This window comes from Alnus glutinosa, chromosome 1 (assembly GCF_958979055.1).
Source record: "Alnus glutinosa chromosome 1, dhAlnGlut1.1, whole genome shotgun sequence".
Lineage (NCBI taxonomy): Eukaryota > Viridiplantae > Streptophyta > Magnoliopsida > Fagales > Betulaceae > Alnus > Alnus glutinosa.
The window spans coordinates 1,681,472-1,700,232 of NC_084886.1; the positions used below are offsets into that span (position 1 = coordinate 1,681,472).

The 18,761-nt window shown below is 33.1% G+C and overlaps 1 protein-coding gene across 1 annotated transcript; it reads right to left on the reverse strand.

Moving 5' to 3' along the window:
* Nucleotides 1-13,243: 13,243 nt before the first annotated feature.
* Nucleotides 13,244-16,166, reverse strand: LOC133864694 (peroxiredoxin-2F, mitochondrial). The gene is made up of 5 exons (XM_062301101.1): nt 15,780-16,166; nt 15,616-15,645; nt 14,371-14,529; nt 13,749-13,843; nt 13,244-13,507 (listed from the first exon to the last, which is right to left on the reverse strand). Exons 1-5 carry the CDS (start codon nt 16,002-16,004, stop codon nt 13,402-13,404), a joined length of 615 nt encoding a protein of 204 aa, XP_062157085.1. The 5' UTR covers nt 16,005-16,166; the 3' UTR covers nt 13,244-13,401.
* Nucleotides 16,167-18,761: the final 2,595 nt, after the last annotated feature.

Here is an 18,761-nt window from a genome sequence, read left to right on the forward strand (position 1 = left end):
TATTTGAGGCATAGGGTGAGGTTAAAAGTTAGCAGTAGTAAATTAGCTGGAGGTAGTCAAAGGCCACTAAATTGTTAGTAGGGGTGGGCCTAGGGATTAGAGTATACAGTAATGTCCTAGCTCAAGACATGGTTTGTTAACCTTGGGATGTAATCGAGCCAAGCCGAGTCGAGTTTGAAAATTTCAAGACTGGCTCATTTATGAATCGAGTCTAAATAGTCGAGCTCGAATTCGAGCCGAGCTATAAATTGCATGTTCAAGCTAGGCTCATAGCTCGGCTCGTTTAAAACTTGGGCGAGCTCGAGCTTAAGTTCAAGTTTGTTGAAAATGACATTCGAGCCGAGCCGGGTTACTCAACAAGCTCAGCTCAACTAAAGCTCGAGGTAAACTATTAAAATTTTCAATGAGTGATCAAAGCAGAATTCAAACCTAAGTTTATGAACAACCTCTATACATTTATTAATAATATAAATATATAATATGTAACTATATAAGACATATTATAAAATAAAATACATGACTATAGTTTATAAGTAACAAATTAACAATATGTTATTATATATAACTAGATAATATAAACTATGGTATATGTATAATGTGAACAAATAGTAAATCTAATATATCCTATATAACTAAGTAACTATAATATAAGTATAATATATAACTATTGTTAACCATGTGTGATGTGATATATGTGTTTATATATATATATATATATATATATATACTTATATGCTAACTATTTAATATTGTTATATTGTTATATACTAACTATTAATAACTTAATATGTTAATTTAATATACTAAATATTGCTATCAAAGTATTATAATTAATATGTAATACTATATACATTATACTATATTTACTAATATATATGTAAGATATGAACGAGCTAACGAGTCGGACTAACGAGCCGGGCGAGCGATCCGGTCGAGCTTTAAACGAGTTGAGCTCGCGAGCCCCTACCGAGTTTTGTTGAGCGAGTCGGGTATGTATCACTTACTAATCGAACGGGTTTCTACAGTAACAATCGAGTTTCTACAGTATCGAGCTCGAGTTCGGATCGGACTAAACCGAACGGGTATCGAGCGGGTTGTCGAACGGACTGGTTTATTTACATCCCTACTTAACCTTGATGCATCATGCACAAATTTACTTGTACACCACAACATCATCACCAATCATATTTTTAGTCGCTTTAGACTTCAGTGATGGTCATTGCATTGTATGTCTAGAAATTGCAATTAATGAACGTACTAATTTAGACATTACTAACTCTTAATGAGAGGAGAACCGGGTATAAAATATGCAAGGTAATTGTAGTTACTCAGAATGTATTGTTTACATGCACAAATGCATATTGAGATCTCAACAGATTGAGATCTATTGGCAAGTCAGCGTAATAGGGTTCTATTTTCGGTACTGTTTTAATTACCAAGAAATCTATATATTTTCCAAGTAAAGATCAGATCAATTGTCTTGTGTTTTCAAGCTATTTACCTTTTATTTGTCGTTTATCAGTGCTCAAACTTGTTTCATTGAGAAAGCCCTTCTTGTGGGGACTTTTGACATAAAGACATTTGCTACTGTAAAAACATTTGCTACAGTAGAAACTTCTTTTCTCTACAAAATATGAAAATTATTAAGTAAATAAAATAAAGAAAACAATAGAAACCCAAAATTATTTAATTGTACCGTATGCTTGGCTATCGTCTCCAATATTCTTTCCATCTTGTGCAGTTGTATGCTTTTCACCTTGCTGCACAAGGTCTCCAATGTAACAAATGCTCAAGTACATATGAGTTTCAGTAAGAAATACAATTTTTATTTTTAACCAACAAGTATTACAATTTGTCACATGTGACCCATGAAACCAGGATATTATTGTATATGAAATAAACCCCAAACATTGTCAACTCGAACATTTTAATGAACTTTACATTTTATTGTGTGTAGACTAATATATTATTTGGACACAATTAGGTTATATAAAATGTTGCATGGATTTGATGTCCTAAACCAAATGGTTTACAAAGTAGCTTATAAGGTAAATCTTTCAAAAGACTCAAATACTTTACGTAGTCAATAACATTTTTCTTAAAAGATATTCAATTTCTTCACTACCATTCAATATTGGAAAAGAAAGGTTGTGGTTTTTGATATATTTGGCGCCAAACAAACACGAAAATAGATTTTCTCGCAAAGTACGCAAGAATTTGGAAGGAGAATGGTAGGCTGGATTCAGGGTACTATGAAGATTTGGACACTCTATACGTACTTGAAGAACCGCATGCCTTTTGGGTTGAAAAATATACTTGAAAGTGAAATGGGACTTATTACTATATCTGCAAGGAGTATAACTAGACTGCACTAGAAATGCGATGTTAAATCCCCAAGAATTCCTGATGCAAGAAACAATAGCAATGTGGTTACATTGAGAGATTGGATAATAAGTATGATGCAATATTTACATTTGAACCTCCAACAATGTGATATACATAAAGTTAGTACTCACACTAAAAATTGTTTTGCTTGTTTTGCTTGTTTTTTGTTTTTGTTTTTCTTTACTATTAGTTGTGACATAGTACATATCTTCCATGTAGATCAAATGTTTTTTCATTCATTTCTGGAACAACAAATAACTGGTAGAGGAAGTTAAAGGTATTCACTTATCTAACATGACATCTATTTAAAATTTAATTTTTTTCATTTTCAAAATTTTAACATTTTCAAAATTTAAATTCAGTGACTGTGAGATACAAGAAGTTATTTCTCAAAAAATACTCTGACATCAGGCAAGTATATTGAATATTTAAATGAACCACCCGAACTATATTTAATTGAGTGTAGAATTATAAATTAAACTGTTGGACACTATTAAGTTCAAGGAAATGCTCTATATTTTTTATTTCTTCAACCAAACAGTTTACTCACTGGCGAATGAGGTACATTTTTCAAGAGACAAAAATATTTTACAAAGTAACATTTTTCTTCAAAAAATATATAGTTTGTATAAGAGAATTATTATAAAAAATTTGAAGTTTCAATAGCTCACCTTCCTTATTGTTACATTAAAATAAGACACTTACAACTCAATTTTTCCTGCAATTATGGCGCTACGATTTCAACAAAGTAAGTTGAACATATTTAAAATTGCAGCTTCATGTTTATCAGTTTAAGGATTGACGAATGATGATGATGAATCAGGAAAAATAGTTACCTCAATCCAAGGAGAGGATGAAGCTGACGTCAGTGCAAGTCAATTTCATAACTAGGGACACAAAGCTTGATTATTTGCTCAGGAAAAAAAAAAAAAAAAAAGGTTTGATTATTTTGTTTGTTCCACTTAGATTACTTTCACACGTGCAAATATACGACATTATCAAGAAGAAGAACTGTTTTTGACGAAGTATATGCAAGGTCATTGTAGTTACTCAGAACGTATTGTTTACATGCAGAAATGCAGATTGAGATCTCACCAGATTGAGATGTATTGGCAAGTCGGCATAATAGGGTTCTATTTCTGGTACTGTTGAATGACAAATGGAAGGCAAATAGCTTGAAAACACAAGACAATTGATCTAATCTTTACTTAGAAAATAGCTAGATTTCTTGGCAATTAAAGTAGTATTAGAAATAGAATCCTATTATGCCGACTTGCCAATAGAACTTGACATTGTTGTCATCAACGGATGTTTCAATGAAGTGGGGGAAAATTTGGCTGGGATTGGTGTGATAGTTCGTGATGTTGATAAACTACCACTACTAGTGGAATTAGGCTTGATGCGAACCAAAAACAATAATATTTTGAAAATTGAAGCATTGGTGGTTACAAGGGCAATCAACACATTTGCCTAACTGAAGCTTACGAAAAGGTGTCCATTGCAACGAACGAAAAATACGTCTACAACCTGATCCTAAATGCTAAAATTTTCAAGATAACAAATAAGAATTATGGAGTGGATGCAGAAACAATAGAGCACATATATCTGTCGAGATAAATATTGAAAAAGAAAGGTTGGGGTTTTAGATATATCTGTCGCCAAACAAACACGGCAACAAATTTTCTCGCAAAGTACGCAAGAATTCGGAAGGATAATGGTAGGCTGGATTCAAGGTACTATGAAGATTTGGACACTCTATACGTACTTGAAGAACCGCATGCCTTTTGAGTTGAAAAATATACTTGAAAGTGAAATGAGACTTATTACTATATCTGTAAGGAGTATAGCTGGACCGCACCAGAAATACGATGTTAAAGCCCCAAGAGTTCCTGATGCAAGAAACGATACCAATGTGGTTACATTGAGAGATTGGACAATAGGTATGATGCAATATTTACATTTGAACCTCCATCAATGGGATATACATAGAGTTAGTACTCACACTAAAAATTGTTTTGCCTTTTTTTTTTTTTTTTCCTTTACTATTAGTTGTGACATGGTGCATATCTTACATGGAGATCAAATGTTTTTTTTCATCTAGTTCTAGAACGATAAATAACTGGTAGAGGAAGTTGAAGGTATTCACTTATCTAACATGACATCATTTTAAAATTTAACTTTTTCATTTTTAAAATCTTAACATTTTTCAAATTTAAATTCAGTGACTGTGAGATACAAGAAGTTATTTTCCAAAAAATACTCTAACATCATGCAAGTATGTTGAATATTTAAATGAACCACCCGAACTACATTTATCTGAGTGTAGAATAATAAATTAAACTCTTGGACACTATTAGGTTCAGGGAAATGCTCAATATTTTTTATTTATTCAACCATAAAAAAATGTTTTACAGAGTAACATTTATCTTCAAAAAATATACAGTTTGTATAAGAGAATTATTATAAAATTTTTGAAAGTTTCAATAGCTCACCTTCTTTATTGTTACATTAAAATCAGACACTTACAGCTCATTTGTTCATGCAATTATGGCGCTACGATTTCAACAAAGTAAGTTGAACATATTTAAATTTACAGCTTCATGTTTATCAGTTTAAGGGTTGACGAAGGATGATGATGAAACAAGAAAAATTGTTACCTCAATTCAAGAAGAGGATGAAGCTGCCGTCGGTGCAAATTGAAAAGCGTACGACGGTTCTGTTAATTTCATAACTCGGGACACAGAGCTTGATTATTTGCTTAAAAAAAAAATGAAAAAAAGAAAAGAAAAAAATGGTGTGATTATTTTGTTTGTTCCACTTAGATTACTTCTACACTTGCAAATATACGATATTATCGAGAAGAAGACATGTTTTTGACGAAGTATATGCAAGGTCATTGTAGTTACTTAGAATGTAATGTTTACATGCAAAAATGCAGATTGAGATCTCACCAACAAATTGAGATGAACGACAAATGGAAGGCAAACAACTTTAAAACACATGACAATTGATCTAATCTTTACTTAGAAAATAACTAGATTTCTTGGCAATTAAAGCAATACCGGAAATGCCGACTTGCCAATAGAACCTGACATTGTTGGCATCAACACAGATGTTTCAATGAAGTTGGGGGAAATTTGGCTGGGCTGAGTGTGATAGTTCGTGATGTTGATTAGCTATCACTACTAGTGAAATTAGGCTCAATGCGGACCAAAAACAATAATATTTTCAAAATTGAAGTATTAGAAGTTATAAGGGCAACCAACACATTTGCCAAGCTGAAGGTTACGAAAAGGTGTCCATTGCAACGGATGCAAAATACGTCTACAACCTGATCCTAAATGCTGAAATTTTCAAGATGACAAATAAGAATTGTGGAGTGGATGCAAAAATAATGGAGCTCATACATCTGTTGAGATCAATATTGGAATAGAAAGGTTCAGGTTTTAGATATAACTGGCGTCAAACAAAGACGACAACAAATTTTCTCGCAAAATATGCAAGAATTCGGAAGGAGAATGGTAGGCTGGACCCAGGGGTACTATGAAGATTTGGACACTCTATACTTGAAGAACTGCATGCCTTTTGGGTTGAAAAATATACTTGAAAGTGAAATGGTTCTTATTACTCTATCTGCAAGAAGTATAGCTGGATCGCACGAGAAATGCGATGTTAAAACCCCAAGAGTTCCTAATGCAAGAAACAATAGCAATGTGGTTATATTGAAAGATTGGACAATAGGTATGATGCAATATTTACATTTGAACATCCATCAATGGGATATATATAGAGTTAGTACTCACATTTTTATTTTTTTTCCTTCACTATTAGTTGTGACATGGTACATATCTTCCAAGGAGATCAAATGTATTTTTCATCCAATTCTAGAACGACAAATAACTTGTAGAGGAAGTTGAAGGTATTCACTTATCTAACATGACATCATTTAAAATTTAACTTTTTCATTTTCAAAATTTAAATTCTATGACTGTGAGATACATGAAGTTATTTCCCAAAAAATACTCTAACAGCAGGCAAGTATATTGAATATTTAAATGAACCACCCGAACTACATTTATCTTAGTGTAGAATTATAAATTAAACTGTTTGACACTATTAGGTTCAGGGAAATGCTCTATATTTTTTATTTCTTCAACCAAGTAATTTACTCACTGGCGAATGAAGTACATTTTTCATTAAAAAATATACAGTTTGTATAAGAGAATTATTATAAATTTTTTGAAGTTTCAATAGCTCACTTTCCTTATTGTTACATTAAAATTAGACACTTACAACTCATTTGTTCTTGCAATTATGGCACTACGATTTCAACAAAGTAAGTTGAACATATTTAAAATTGCAGCTTCATGTTTATTAGTTTAAGGGTTGACGAAGGATGAGGATGAAACAGGAAAAACAGTTACCTCAATCCAGGGAGAGGATGAAGCTGCCGTCAGTGCAAATCGATTTGGGAGAGTTTGAATTTGACAATTTATCTCTTCACCCTAAGGTTGTTAAAAGCACACGACGGTTCTGTCAATTTCATAACTAGGGACACAAAGCTTGATTATTTGCTCTGAAAAAAAAAATGAAAAAAGAAAAGAAAAGAAAAAAAGGTTTGATTATTTAGTTTGTTCCACTTAGATTAGTTACACACGTGCAAATATACGATATTATCGAGAAGAATACATGTTTTTGATGAAGTATATGCAAGGTCATTGTAGTTATTCAGAATATATTGGTTACATTCTAATTGAGATCTCACCAGATTGAGATCTCAACAAATTGAGATGTATTGGCAAGTCAGCATAATAGGGTTCTATTTTCGGTATTGTTGAATGACAAATGGAAGGCAAATAGCTTGAAAACACAAGACAATTGATCTAATCTTTACTTAGAAAATAGCTAGATTTCTTGGTAATTAAAGCAGTACCAGAAATAGAATCCTATTATGCCGACTTGCCAATAGAAGCAGACATTGTTGTCGTCAACACGGATGCTTCAATGAAACTGGGGGGAAATTCAGCTGGGTTGGGTGTGATAGTTCGTGATGTTGATGGTCTACTACTACTAGTGGAATTAGGCTCGATGCAGACCAAAAACAATTTTTTTTTTTGAAAATTGAAGCATTGGGGGTGACAAGGGCAATTAACACATTTGCCTAGCTGAAGGCTATGAAAAGGTGTTTGTTGCAACAAACGCAAAATGCATCTAAAACTTGATTCTAAGTGCTGAAATTTTCAAGATGACAAATAAGAATTATGGAGTGGATGCAGAAACAATGGAGCACATATATTTGTCAAGATCAACATTGAACTAGAAAGGTTGGGGTTTTAGATATATCTGGCACCAAACAAACACGGTAGCAGATTTTCTCGCAAAGTACGCAATAATTCAGAAGGAAAATGGCAGGCTAGACCCAAGATATTATGAAGATTTGGACACTATACTTGAAGAAACGCTTGCCTTTTGTGTTGAAAAATATACTTGAAAGTGAAATGAGACTTATTAGAATATTTGCAAGGAGTATAGCTGGACCGCACCAGAAACGCTATGTTAAAGCCTCAAGAGTTCCTGATGCAACAAACAATAACAATGTGGTTACATTGAGAGATTGAACAATAAGTGTCATGCAATATTTACTATTAGTTATGACATTGTACATATCTTCCATAGAGATCAAATGTTTTTTTTCATCCAGTTCTATTTTTGGTACTGTTTTAATTGCCATGAAATCTAGTTATTTCTAAGTAAAGATTAGATCAATTGTTTTGTGTTTTCAAGCAGATTGAGATCTCATCAGATTGAGATCTCAATTTGCATTTGTGTATATTTCATTATACAAAATTCCCCCAGCCTGCAGTATCCCAAAAAATTTGGTGGTCATGATAAAATTCAATTGCATGTTTTTAGTTGAAGTACCAATACAAGGAGCCCAACCTATTGAAAAACCAAGTCATCCTACAGCAGGATCATGCCGAAGTCATATTCTAGTATGTTTTCTAGTTCTGTAAAGTATATTTACATTTACATCTAATTATAATTAAATCTTTTAAGATCCTAGTTTTATTTTAATGATTAATATATTAAAAATATTCTATAAGTAAGACCAAGACTGTTATCTTGCTTGTGACTCTCTAATACCCTCTCTCATTCCTCATACTTTTTGATATGTCCGTATCTCATAACATTTTCAAAATTTAAATTCAGTGACTATGAGATACAAGAAGTTATTTCCCAAAAAATACTATGAAATCAAGCAAATATATTGAATATTTAAATGAACCTCCCGAATTGCATTTATCTGAGTGTAGAATAATAAAGTAAACTGTTGGACACTATTAGTTTCAGGGAAATGCTCTATATTTTTTATTTCTTCAACCAAGCAGTTTACTCAGTAGCGAATGAGGTATATTTTTCAAGAGACAAAAATGTTTTACAGAGTAACATTTTTCTTAAAAAAAATATACAGTATGTATAAGAGAATTATTATAAAAATGTTGAAGTTTCAATAGCTCATATTCCTTATTGGTACATTAAAATTAGACACTTACAACTCATTTGTTCCTGCAATTATGGCGCTATGATTTCAACAAAGTAAGTTGAACATATTTAAAATTGCAGCTTCATGTTTATCAATTTAAGGGTTGTCGAAGGATGATGATGAAACAGGAAAAATAGTTACCTCAATTCAAGGAGAGGATGAAGCTGCCGTCAGTGCAAATCGATTTGGGAGAGTTTGAATTTGACGATTTATCTCTTCACCCTAAGGTAGGTAAAAGCGCACAACGATTCTGTCGATTTCATAACTAGAGACACAGAGCTTGATTATTTGCTTAGAACAAAATGACAAAAAAGAAAAGAAAAAAAAGGTTTGATTATTTTGTTTGTTCCATTTAGATTACTACCACACATGCAAATATACAATATTATCGAGAAGAAGACATGTTTTTGACGAAGTATATGCAAGGTAATTGTAGTTACTCAGAATGTATTGTTTACATGCACAAATGCAGATTGAGATTTCACCAGATTGAGATCTCAATATATTGAGATCTATTGGCAAGTAGGCATAATAGGGGTTCTATTTCTGATACTATTGAATAACAAATGGAAGGTACATAGCTTGAAAACACAAGACAATTGATCTAACTAATGGAATTATGCTCGATGTGGACCAAAAACAATAATATTTTGAAAATGAAAGCGTTGGGGGTGATAAGGGCAATCAACATTTGCCTAGCTAAAGGCTACGAAAAGGTGTCCATTGCAACAGACACAAAATACGTCTACAACCTGATCCTAAATGCTATGTTGGACAAGAAAGGTTGGGGTTTTAGATATATTTGGCGCCAAACAAACACGGCAGCAGATTTTCTCGCAAAGTACGCAAGAGTTCGAAAGGAGAGTAGTTCGAAAGGAGATCTATTGGCAAGTCGGCATAATCGGGTTCTATTTCAGGTACTGTTTTAATTGCCAAGAAATCTAGTTATTTTCTAAGTAAAGATTAGATCAATTGTCTTGTGTTTTCAAGTAGATTGAGATCTCACCAGATTAAGATCTCAATCTGCATTTGAGCATATTTCATTATATAAAATTCCCTTAGCCTGCAGTATTCCAAAAAATTTGGTGGTCATGACAAAATTCCATTTTATGTTTTCAATTTTTCAATTGAAGTACCAATACAAAGAACCCAACCTACCGAAAAAACCAAGTTGTCCTGCAGCAGGCTCACGACAAAGTCATATTCTAGTATATTTTTCAATTCTGTAAAGTACATTTACATTTACATCTAATTATAATTAAATACTTTAAGATCCTAATTTTTTTAATGATTAATATATTAAAAATATTCTATGAGTAAGACAAAGATTGTTACCTTGCTTGTAACTCTCCAATACCATCTCCCATTCATCATACTTTCTGATATGTCCATACCTTGTTGTAATCTAAGTGGAACAAACAAAATATAACCAACCTTCTTATCATAGTGAATGTACTTACAAAAAAAAAAACAAAAATCTTATTCTAGTGAAGAAATTGAAATAGAGGCCTACCTTTGGCTGAAGAGATACATCATCGAAATCGAAATTTCCCAAATCCAATTGGGTTGCGGGATATTTTACTTCGCCAAAGGCTCAAGAAGATGTTTTGCTTCGCTGATGTCATTGTTCCAAAATTGGAAGAGCAGTCGTGCTTACAGCTTCTAATTCTAATACAAAATTGATCGAGGAAGGTCCAAATTTTTATAGTAATTCTCTTATACAAACTAAATGTCTTTTAAGAAAAATGGCATTGAGGCCTTTACACACAGTAGTATTAATCCAGAGTTTTTGAACATTAAAGCAGATGATCTTGGATCAAGGATATATAAGTTTTTTGAGATTTCTACCAATGTGGGAGGAATACCCGGAGCTCATACGTACAGATCGATGTTGGATAAAATTTTGGAAACCGCAAAAGATTTGAAGTTGAGTGAGGAGAATATGATTGAAAGAATTTTTGTGTTTGATCACTGTGTCCTTCGTAGTTGTTTTATCGGATGGAGGGAGAATTATGGGAGAATGCGTGAAAAGTATGAAAGGAATATTGGGTATGTGATGCCAAAGATTTGTGTGGTGGTATCATCACGCATGCATGCATGCATGGGTCAAACCGCGACAAGTCTCCTCACTAGAGGGTGGCGTGACAAGAATAATAGCAACAGAGGATAGTTTTAGAATTTTCTTGGAGAGCAATGGGACGTTGAGTCCAATGGCTGTGATGGAATCGAAGATATGCAGTGAAGATTACTTGAAACTTGTGGTGCGTGATTAATTCTTTGTTTGTTTCAAATGTGAAATGGTTTTTGGAAATTGTTTTTCCGGGCTTTTTAGTATTTAGTACGTATGACGGAAATCGTGATCTAACTAGAAGGATTTTTGGTTGATCAGAATTTATTTATTTATTTTTAATTTTCTTAAATTAGCTTATATTTTTTAAAACTGTAAACTATTTTTTGAGTTTGTGCTTTTTCTTAATTTTCAAATCACCAAAAATCCACGGGAACACCCTCCTCCCAAACTATATCTACGATTAAATACAGTCAATAAGGTTTCATATGAATTTGAGAAAATATACGTTGTTGATCTTTTTCTATTCGGGTTCTTGTAATTTGGTTTTGGCTATTTCATTATTCTGTTTCCACGTATTGTCATTTTCTTTTCTTTTCTTTTCTATTCAATCCAGGGAAGGAGAAAAGGGAAAATGGGGAATTACAAGGAAATACAAACCAAATGTGACAAAGCCTTTTTAAGAACTGGAATTTGAGAATGAGTCAAATAAATGACCCGATCCATCATAGAAATTGATACCACCAACAAAAGCGGTTAAAGTAGGCAAAGTTTCGTAAACGGAACAAAACTCAATGGGTTAACAACATAACCATCGGTAGTCAGAAGAGAAGGGAAAACTCTGTCTAAGAAAGAGAAAAAGGCCGGCACAAAAAACTAGCAAAAAAATAAAAACAAAGAATATAAAAATACATGAAAAAAAGCAAATAAAAACAAAGAACAACAGTAACACCGGAGGAGGAAGGTGACAGAACAATAACCTAATTTTTTTTTTTTAAAAAAAAACCAGCACATGAAACTTACATAGAAAACTATTTTTCATTTTTAATTTTTTTTTTTTTTTCCAATCTCAAACAGTAAAGAATCCATGAATAACAAATAACCTCGTCCTATCACTAAGTCTTTAACATTTACCATTCAAAAAGCTTAGATGCATGCTAGCAAAAATGTAACACAATTCAAACCCTGAATGGAGAATGGTGGGAGCTGAAGCAAATCATTGTATAAAAAAACCCTAACGAAATTGCAGAGAGAGCGGAGAGGACCTGCCTAACGTGAAGGAGGCGCTTCTAGTCATGTTTCTTTGGAATGAGATAAATCACACGGAAATGGACTAGTTAGAATGTTAAACTATATATATATATATATATATATATATATATATATATATATATATATATATATACACAAAAAAAATAAAAATAAAAATTGAATTAGTTAACAAGTTGAGCCGAGTGTTATATGAACCATGTTCACGAGTGTTAACCGTGTTGAACTAAGTTTATACGGGTATGTCTCAATTAATAATCGAGCGGATTTCTACTTTCACAAACCGAGCTCGAGTAGAGTTTATCAAAGCGGATTGTCAAATGAATTTGTTCATTTACAATCCTACCATTGGTCAAAGGAAATGGTTTTGCTACCTCTAATAGCTAGTTTGAGGTGGCCGAATCGCCCTTGTAGCCAAAGGGGGTGAGTCGGTCACCCCAACAGCCACCCAAGTGGCATTTTAAAAAAAAAAACAAAAACAAAAACAAAAAAATTATTGTCATGATCTGATTTATCCATTTAAAACAACAACCAATATAAAATGTATTTGGTACAGTGCAGTACCCGAATCTCAATCCCAGGTTTGCAGCTCCATGGAAGTGGCAGCAGTGCATTTCATATTGCCCAGATTGACTTGACAAGGGAGCTTTTAATAAGAACAGGAACGAGAGGCAAATGGCAGGCATGGTGGTACAATTGGTGGGGTATGTCTTGACTGAACACAACTAGAAAGACAATGAAAAGGGGCAGTCCTTGAATAGAACAGGGGCAGTCCTTGAATAGAACAGAACCGCCAAAAATCAGAGCAAGATTAAATATAATATCAAACAAATGCCACACCATTTATCAGTAATAAGCTGCAAGCTTTAAAACTACTTCCAGGAAGTGTGGTAAACTTATTCCTTTTTTGCAGAGAAAAACTTATGTAGGAGAACCCACCTCATATCCGATGAACAGGAATAAAAGCAAGCAGAAAATACCTCCAAGATAACTCTGGAATTAACATACGAAACATAAGAGACAATTATGAGCTACATTTACCAGTCCTCTGGGCGTGTCAACAGAGTTCCGGAAATATAATTTTACAAATAGATTTGACTAGTCATCTGGGCTTGCATACAAAACAATAGCAGCTTCATATCTGCTCCAAGATGTGCTCTGCGCCAGAAACTTTGAAGTCCGACGGATTTTCCTCTATGTTAAGATACTTAACCTTTCCATCAACAACAAATGCGGACCATCTGCACCAGATCAGCAGCAGCATCTTAAAAGCTTGACAAACTATAGTAGTGTAATACCAAGAAATCATTCTAGCCTAGCTTGAATTATATTTAGTGGCTAACAAAGAAACAATCAATTTTGTACTTGTTATGGAACCTCAAGATGGTCCATGGATTGAACTAGGTCTAAGCCTCCAGAACCAGCTAGAATGTCACATTAGATCTCTAAGTCCACTCAATTGCAACAATAAAATAATGATACCTATGAGACCGAGGTCCAAGCAAAGCAGCAGATAAATCTTTCTCTAATCCCAAGCTCTTGTGGAAGCTTCCATCAAAGTCTCCATAAAACTCAATCTATAAAATCAAACAATAAGAAAACAAATCATGTTGCTTTAAGGCATATCAGCACAGTTAGTTATTATTGCATCAAATGAAAAAGTAAACCAAAATATCACCATCTTAACAAAGTAGCAGCAACTGTAATATTCTATAAATAAGACTGCTGACCAGAGTATGTGAAAAGAAACTGAAAAATCATGTGTTCTCCTAGCCAGTTAACCTCAGGCCGTAGTAGTAAGGTGATAGCGCTGCTTTGCACAAGGAGAATTCATTAACTACAATTAGATATAAGCTTTGAGAATTGACGGTTCATAAGTCATGTGGTCACCAAAGCCAAGGTATGCCTTGCAAATAGCATATCAACAATTACATCAATTGATCATCCCCACCTCAGAAAAGTATTGAATAAGAAAGCTGGAGATTAAGAACTTAACCACATAAAGCCATTCAAACTCAAGTATTAAAAAAACAACAACGAAGAGAGTAGGAAAATATAAAAACGCCTAGTAGAAACAAGCAAGGGGAGTTCAAGGTAAACTTACAGCATCTTTCACTTGAAGTTTCTCTGCCCAGGCATTCAAGACATATGGATCATTAACAGCAACACAAATTACAGAATCAACCTTTTGAGCCCTAAATTTATCAATGCTATTCTTGTAACTAGGCACATGCTGCTGTGAACAAACTCCTGTGTATGCACCCTGTAATAATATGATAAATGCAAAATTATTAACTCCTGCCTCCCAAGAATAGCATTGGCGTCGGTTCATCTCTATCTTAGACATAAAATAATTTTTCACACACACAATTAAATTTCATCAAAATCCAAAATTTGCAACTCCTGCCTCCCAAGAACTTCTCAGACTCCAAGGAACAAGTAGTTGGTTATTTCACAAAAAGACTAAATAGTCATTGCACGAGCCATTGCAAATAAGTGTTGAAAAGAAAACAAAGAATAAACTTAATCAAGAAAGCTACCTTTGGTTTACCGTTGTATGAAGTTTAAAGCCTCAGTATAATAGAATTACTTTATGATGAATGAGAAACTAATTTTGATCACTTCACCCTTTACAAATGACTTTGGCTAATAAATAGCTTCCTGACTAAAGCAATAAATCATAAATTTTTTTGTTGGACAAAGTTGCAGAAGTTCATAGTTTAAGGCAATGAAGTAGCAAGAATACATTAATGAGTCGATTAAAAATTCTATTTCTAACAACTATATATATATATATATTATGAATACTATCAGTGTTATATATATAATTTTTTTTTTTTTTTTTGATAAGTAATACTATCAGTGTTATATTGACATTAAGCCCACATCATGAGGCTTCAAAATTTCTGTCTCATCCAATAATAACAGAAATTCCAAACAGATCTAACAAAATCAAACAATGATCAAACCATATATTACCCCACATATGTTACTCTTCAGATTTCCGAATAAATTCCAGCAGTCATCAAGATCATGTGTTCAAGAAATCAAACACACCATTTCTAACAAGACACACAGAAATTCGACCCATCAAGCTACTCATCCTTTCTTACATAAGAATCCATTGCGATGTGCCTCTTACACATATCTTTTACAGCAATAAATCTCCTTTTATACTGATATCAACATGTACCTAAACCAACTGCTAACAAAAATTATACCATCACTGATTCACTAGCATTCATTGTTTTTCAAAATAAAATTGGCTTAATGGGTGTTGAGCCAAAAACAAGCAAAAGGAGGAATACCCAATTGGAAAAATACACATGTAAATATAAGAGTAACTTACAGGGAGCCCAAAGATGACCACTCTCTTTTCCTGAAATTCATAAAAAAAAAAAAAAAAAAAAAAAAAAAAAAAAAAAGAGCTCTTGAAATAACCCAAAAAAAAAAAAGTTGCTTTCAGTTCTGCAAAGTTGAAATGAAATGAGAAATGGAAATTCACAAGCAAACCCTGAAAATGTCTGTGAGAGGTGTGGTGGCGAACTTGGAGGACACGCCCTCGTCCCAGCTCCGAGCCTTCTGGAGAGAAACATTCGGCGCTGCCGCGACTATGTCAGTACCCACCTCCACCTTCGCCGCGAAGGCCCTGAACTGCGCCGCTGCGATTCTGAGACCTCCGCTCGCCATTGGCTTCACGGCGGAGCAGGTTGTTCGCCTCAGAATTGTGGACGCCATGGGATTGGATTTGGACTAAACTCGGTTTGTTCTCACACTCAAGCTTGACTCGGTTGCTTCGCTCTGGGTTTTGTTTTGTTCGGCTGAAGACGCTAGAGATCAGAAACGTGAGAGGCCGATCGGTTCTTTTTTATTCACTTCTCAGGGAAGGGGGCAGGAGAAATTACAACATAAAAAATAAAAATAAATGATGGACAACTCAAAATAGACGAATCTACCGACACAATATCAGCTGTATCCGGCTAGAAAAATGATAAAACTACAACCCCATCATAACTCCCTCACAATTCTCGCTCACAATGGTGTGGAGCCCATGTATGTAGACCCCACACCATTGTGAGTTGGGGTTGTGAGGGAGTTGTGATGGGGTTGTGAGTCAATCATGTCCCGTCCGGCTAATTTACAAATCTTTCACTTTAATATAAAAATTTTAAAGGTTATTTTAATAGGTAAAATTGATAAATTGTTTTTTAACTGGTTTTTATTAGATCTAACATGACAATTTTACAGTTTTGTTCAATTTCGCTTACTATAAAAACCTCTCAGTTAATTTTTATATCAGGTAAAGTATTTTGTACATTAGACTAATTACAAAGATCAATTTTACATTTTTTTTTCCCTTATTTAAGGGTTGTAAAAGCATTAAGCGAGTTCGGTTGTGACTGGGCTGAGTTTATTTGTTTTAAATTAAAATGCTTTAAGTATTTTTTTAATGTTTGGCTGTGACCGTAAAATTTGGTCTGTCAAAAAAAAACATTTTCGATCAACTATAAAATACTCCATTCTTTAGTTTCTTAATAATTCTCTATTAAAAATAATAAAATTTTAAGTAAGGTGGATTTTATACTTATCAGTTATCTGTACCTAAAGGAAAATAAAAAATTCTTCTGGGCTTAAAATTGTGAGGGTGTTTGGGGTCAGATTCCTTCTTAAAATTCTATTATTAAGGAAAATTTCATCCTAACTCTTTTAGTTTATAAGCATTTCAATTTACTTCTTAAATTTTCAAAATTAAATTTTAACTTCTTAATTTTTTTGCTTTTAATGTTTTTCAACTGATTAGGGGGCATGAACCTTGTTAATGTCACATGCATAAGTAATTCTGTCACATTACATGCCACGTGTTAATTTTTTTATTTATTTATTCTATCCATAAAAATAGCAAAAATAACAAAAAAAATAAAATAAAAGGGAGCGAATGGAACCATTTCTCCACCGCCCTTATCATCGGAATTTTCCGGTGAGTCATGATAAAATTTCTCTATTTAAGCTTGGGAAGTTTGTCCGCTTTCTCTCATGAGAATCACGAAGTAGCTAACTTCTACATACATACAGCGTCCTGCCTTGTGATTACAATTAGATATATGTTAGCTGCACAATAATTTTACATAATAAAATTACACAATAATATTGATGTGTTTAAATTTTTTTTTTAAAAAAAAATGCTGGATACATTAGCATTGTTGTACAATTGTTTTATAAGAGTTGTACAAATAACATGTTTCTTACAATTATATTGCAACGATAATCATGTAATTTAATTTTTCTGTGCAATTTGCTTAAACGTAGCATCACTTCTACATACTACCATGGTGTCATGCTCGAGATATTTACAATTTGTCTATTTTTGGACAAAGTATAAGAAGAAAAAATTAGAGGCCGTTAGTTTAACATTTTAGAAAATAATTTAAAATTGATATAATGTCATACGCAAACGTATTGAAATACAGTGAAAATACTAGAATCACGGAATAACAGCGGGAATCCAATTTAACGGTCAACATAGAAAGGTTTGTATAACTACTTATTGAGAAATGATACTGGTTTTTGTAAGTATAATTACAGAATCAAGGAATAAGAGCGGAAATCCAATTTAACGGTCAACATAAAAAGATAAGCATAACTACTTATTGAGAAATGATACTGGTTTTCGTAAGTATAATTACTTATTGAGATTTGATACTTATTTTAAATGTGGTATTGTTTTATAGATGAAGCATGATTAATTATTTTATGAATTAATGTGGTTAATTACTTTTGATGAGTGTGATATGTTTTGAGATGGGTTATAATTTATGAAGTGAGATATAAAGTGCATCATGATCATGATTTCTATTGCATACGCGTGCATAAAGTGAAGGATAAGAAAACTAAATAATGGTGGGAGAGCAAGGCTGGCCCAGCCCGAGGAGTAAGGCCCAGAGTTGTTAATCGAAGAATAAGATAAATATTCAGACCGGTGGAGTAAGGCCCCAACTCGAGGAGTAAGGCTTAGGATTGTTAAATTAATGCTACGTGTTTGTTTCGGCGTAAATCAATCCTCCAATGAAATCATTTTTAAAACGCAAGCTCATAATGAGGATAATAATTTTTAAATTTGTTAAGACTGTAGACTCACAAATCAATCCTCCAATGAAATCATGAATTTAATTGGGGATAATCCACAATTTCATAGATTTGCAGGAAAAGAGATAGACGTACGTTATTAAGAAAAGAAGTTTCGCGGAAATGGAAGAACAAATGAGAAAATACGATAAGTAATCAATCTGACATAATTTCTTGTGGAAGATACAAAAAGAATTCATACATATACACGGAAAAGAATACCCGAGTCAAATCAACTAATATTATTGAAAATGCCAAGATTTTTCATTAATTTCCCTCTAATAGTCTAATGGTTTCTTTAGCACGATCATATTGCATGTCAAAACTTACCCTCAAATATATGTATTCAGGACAAGAATCATATGGAAAAAT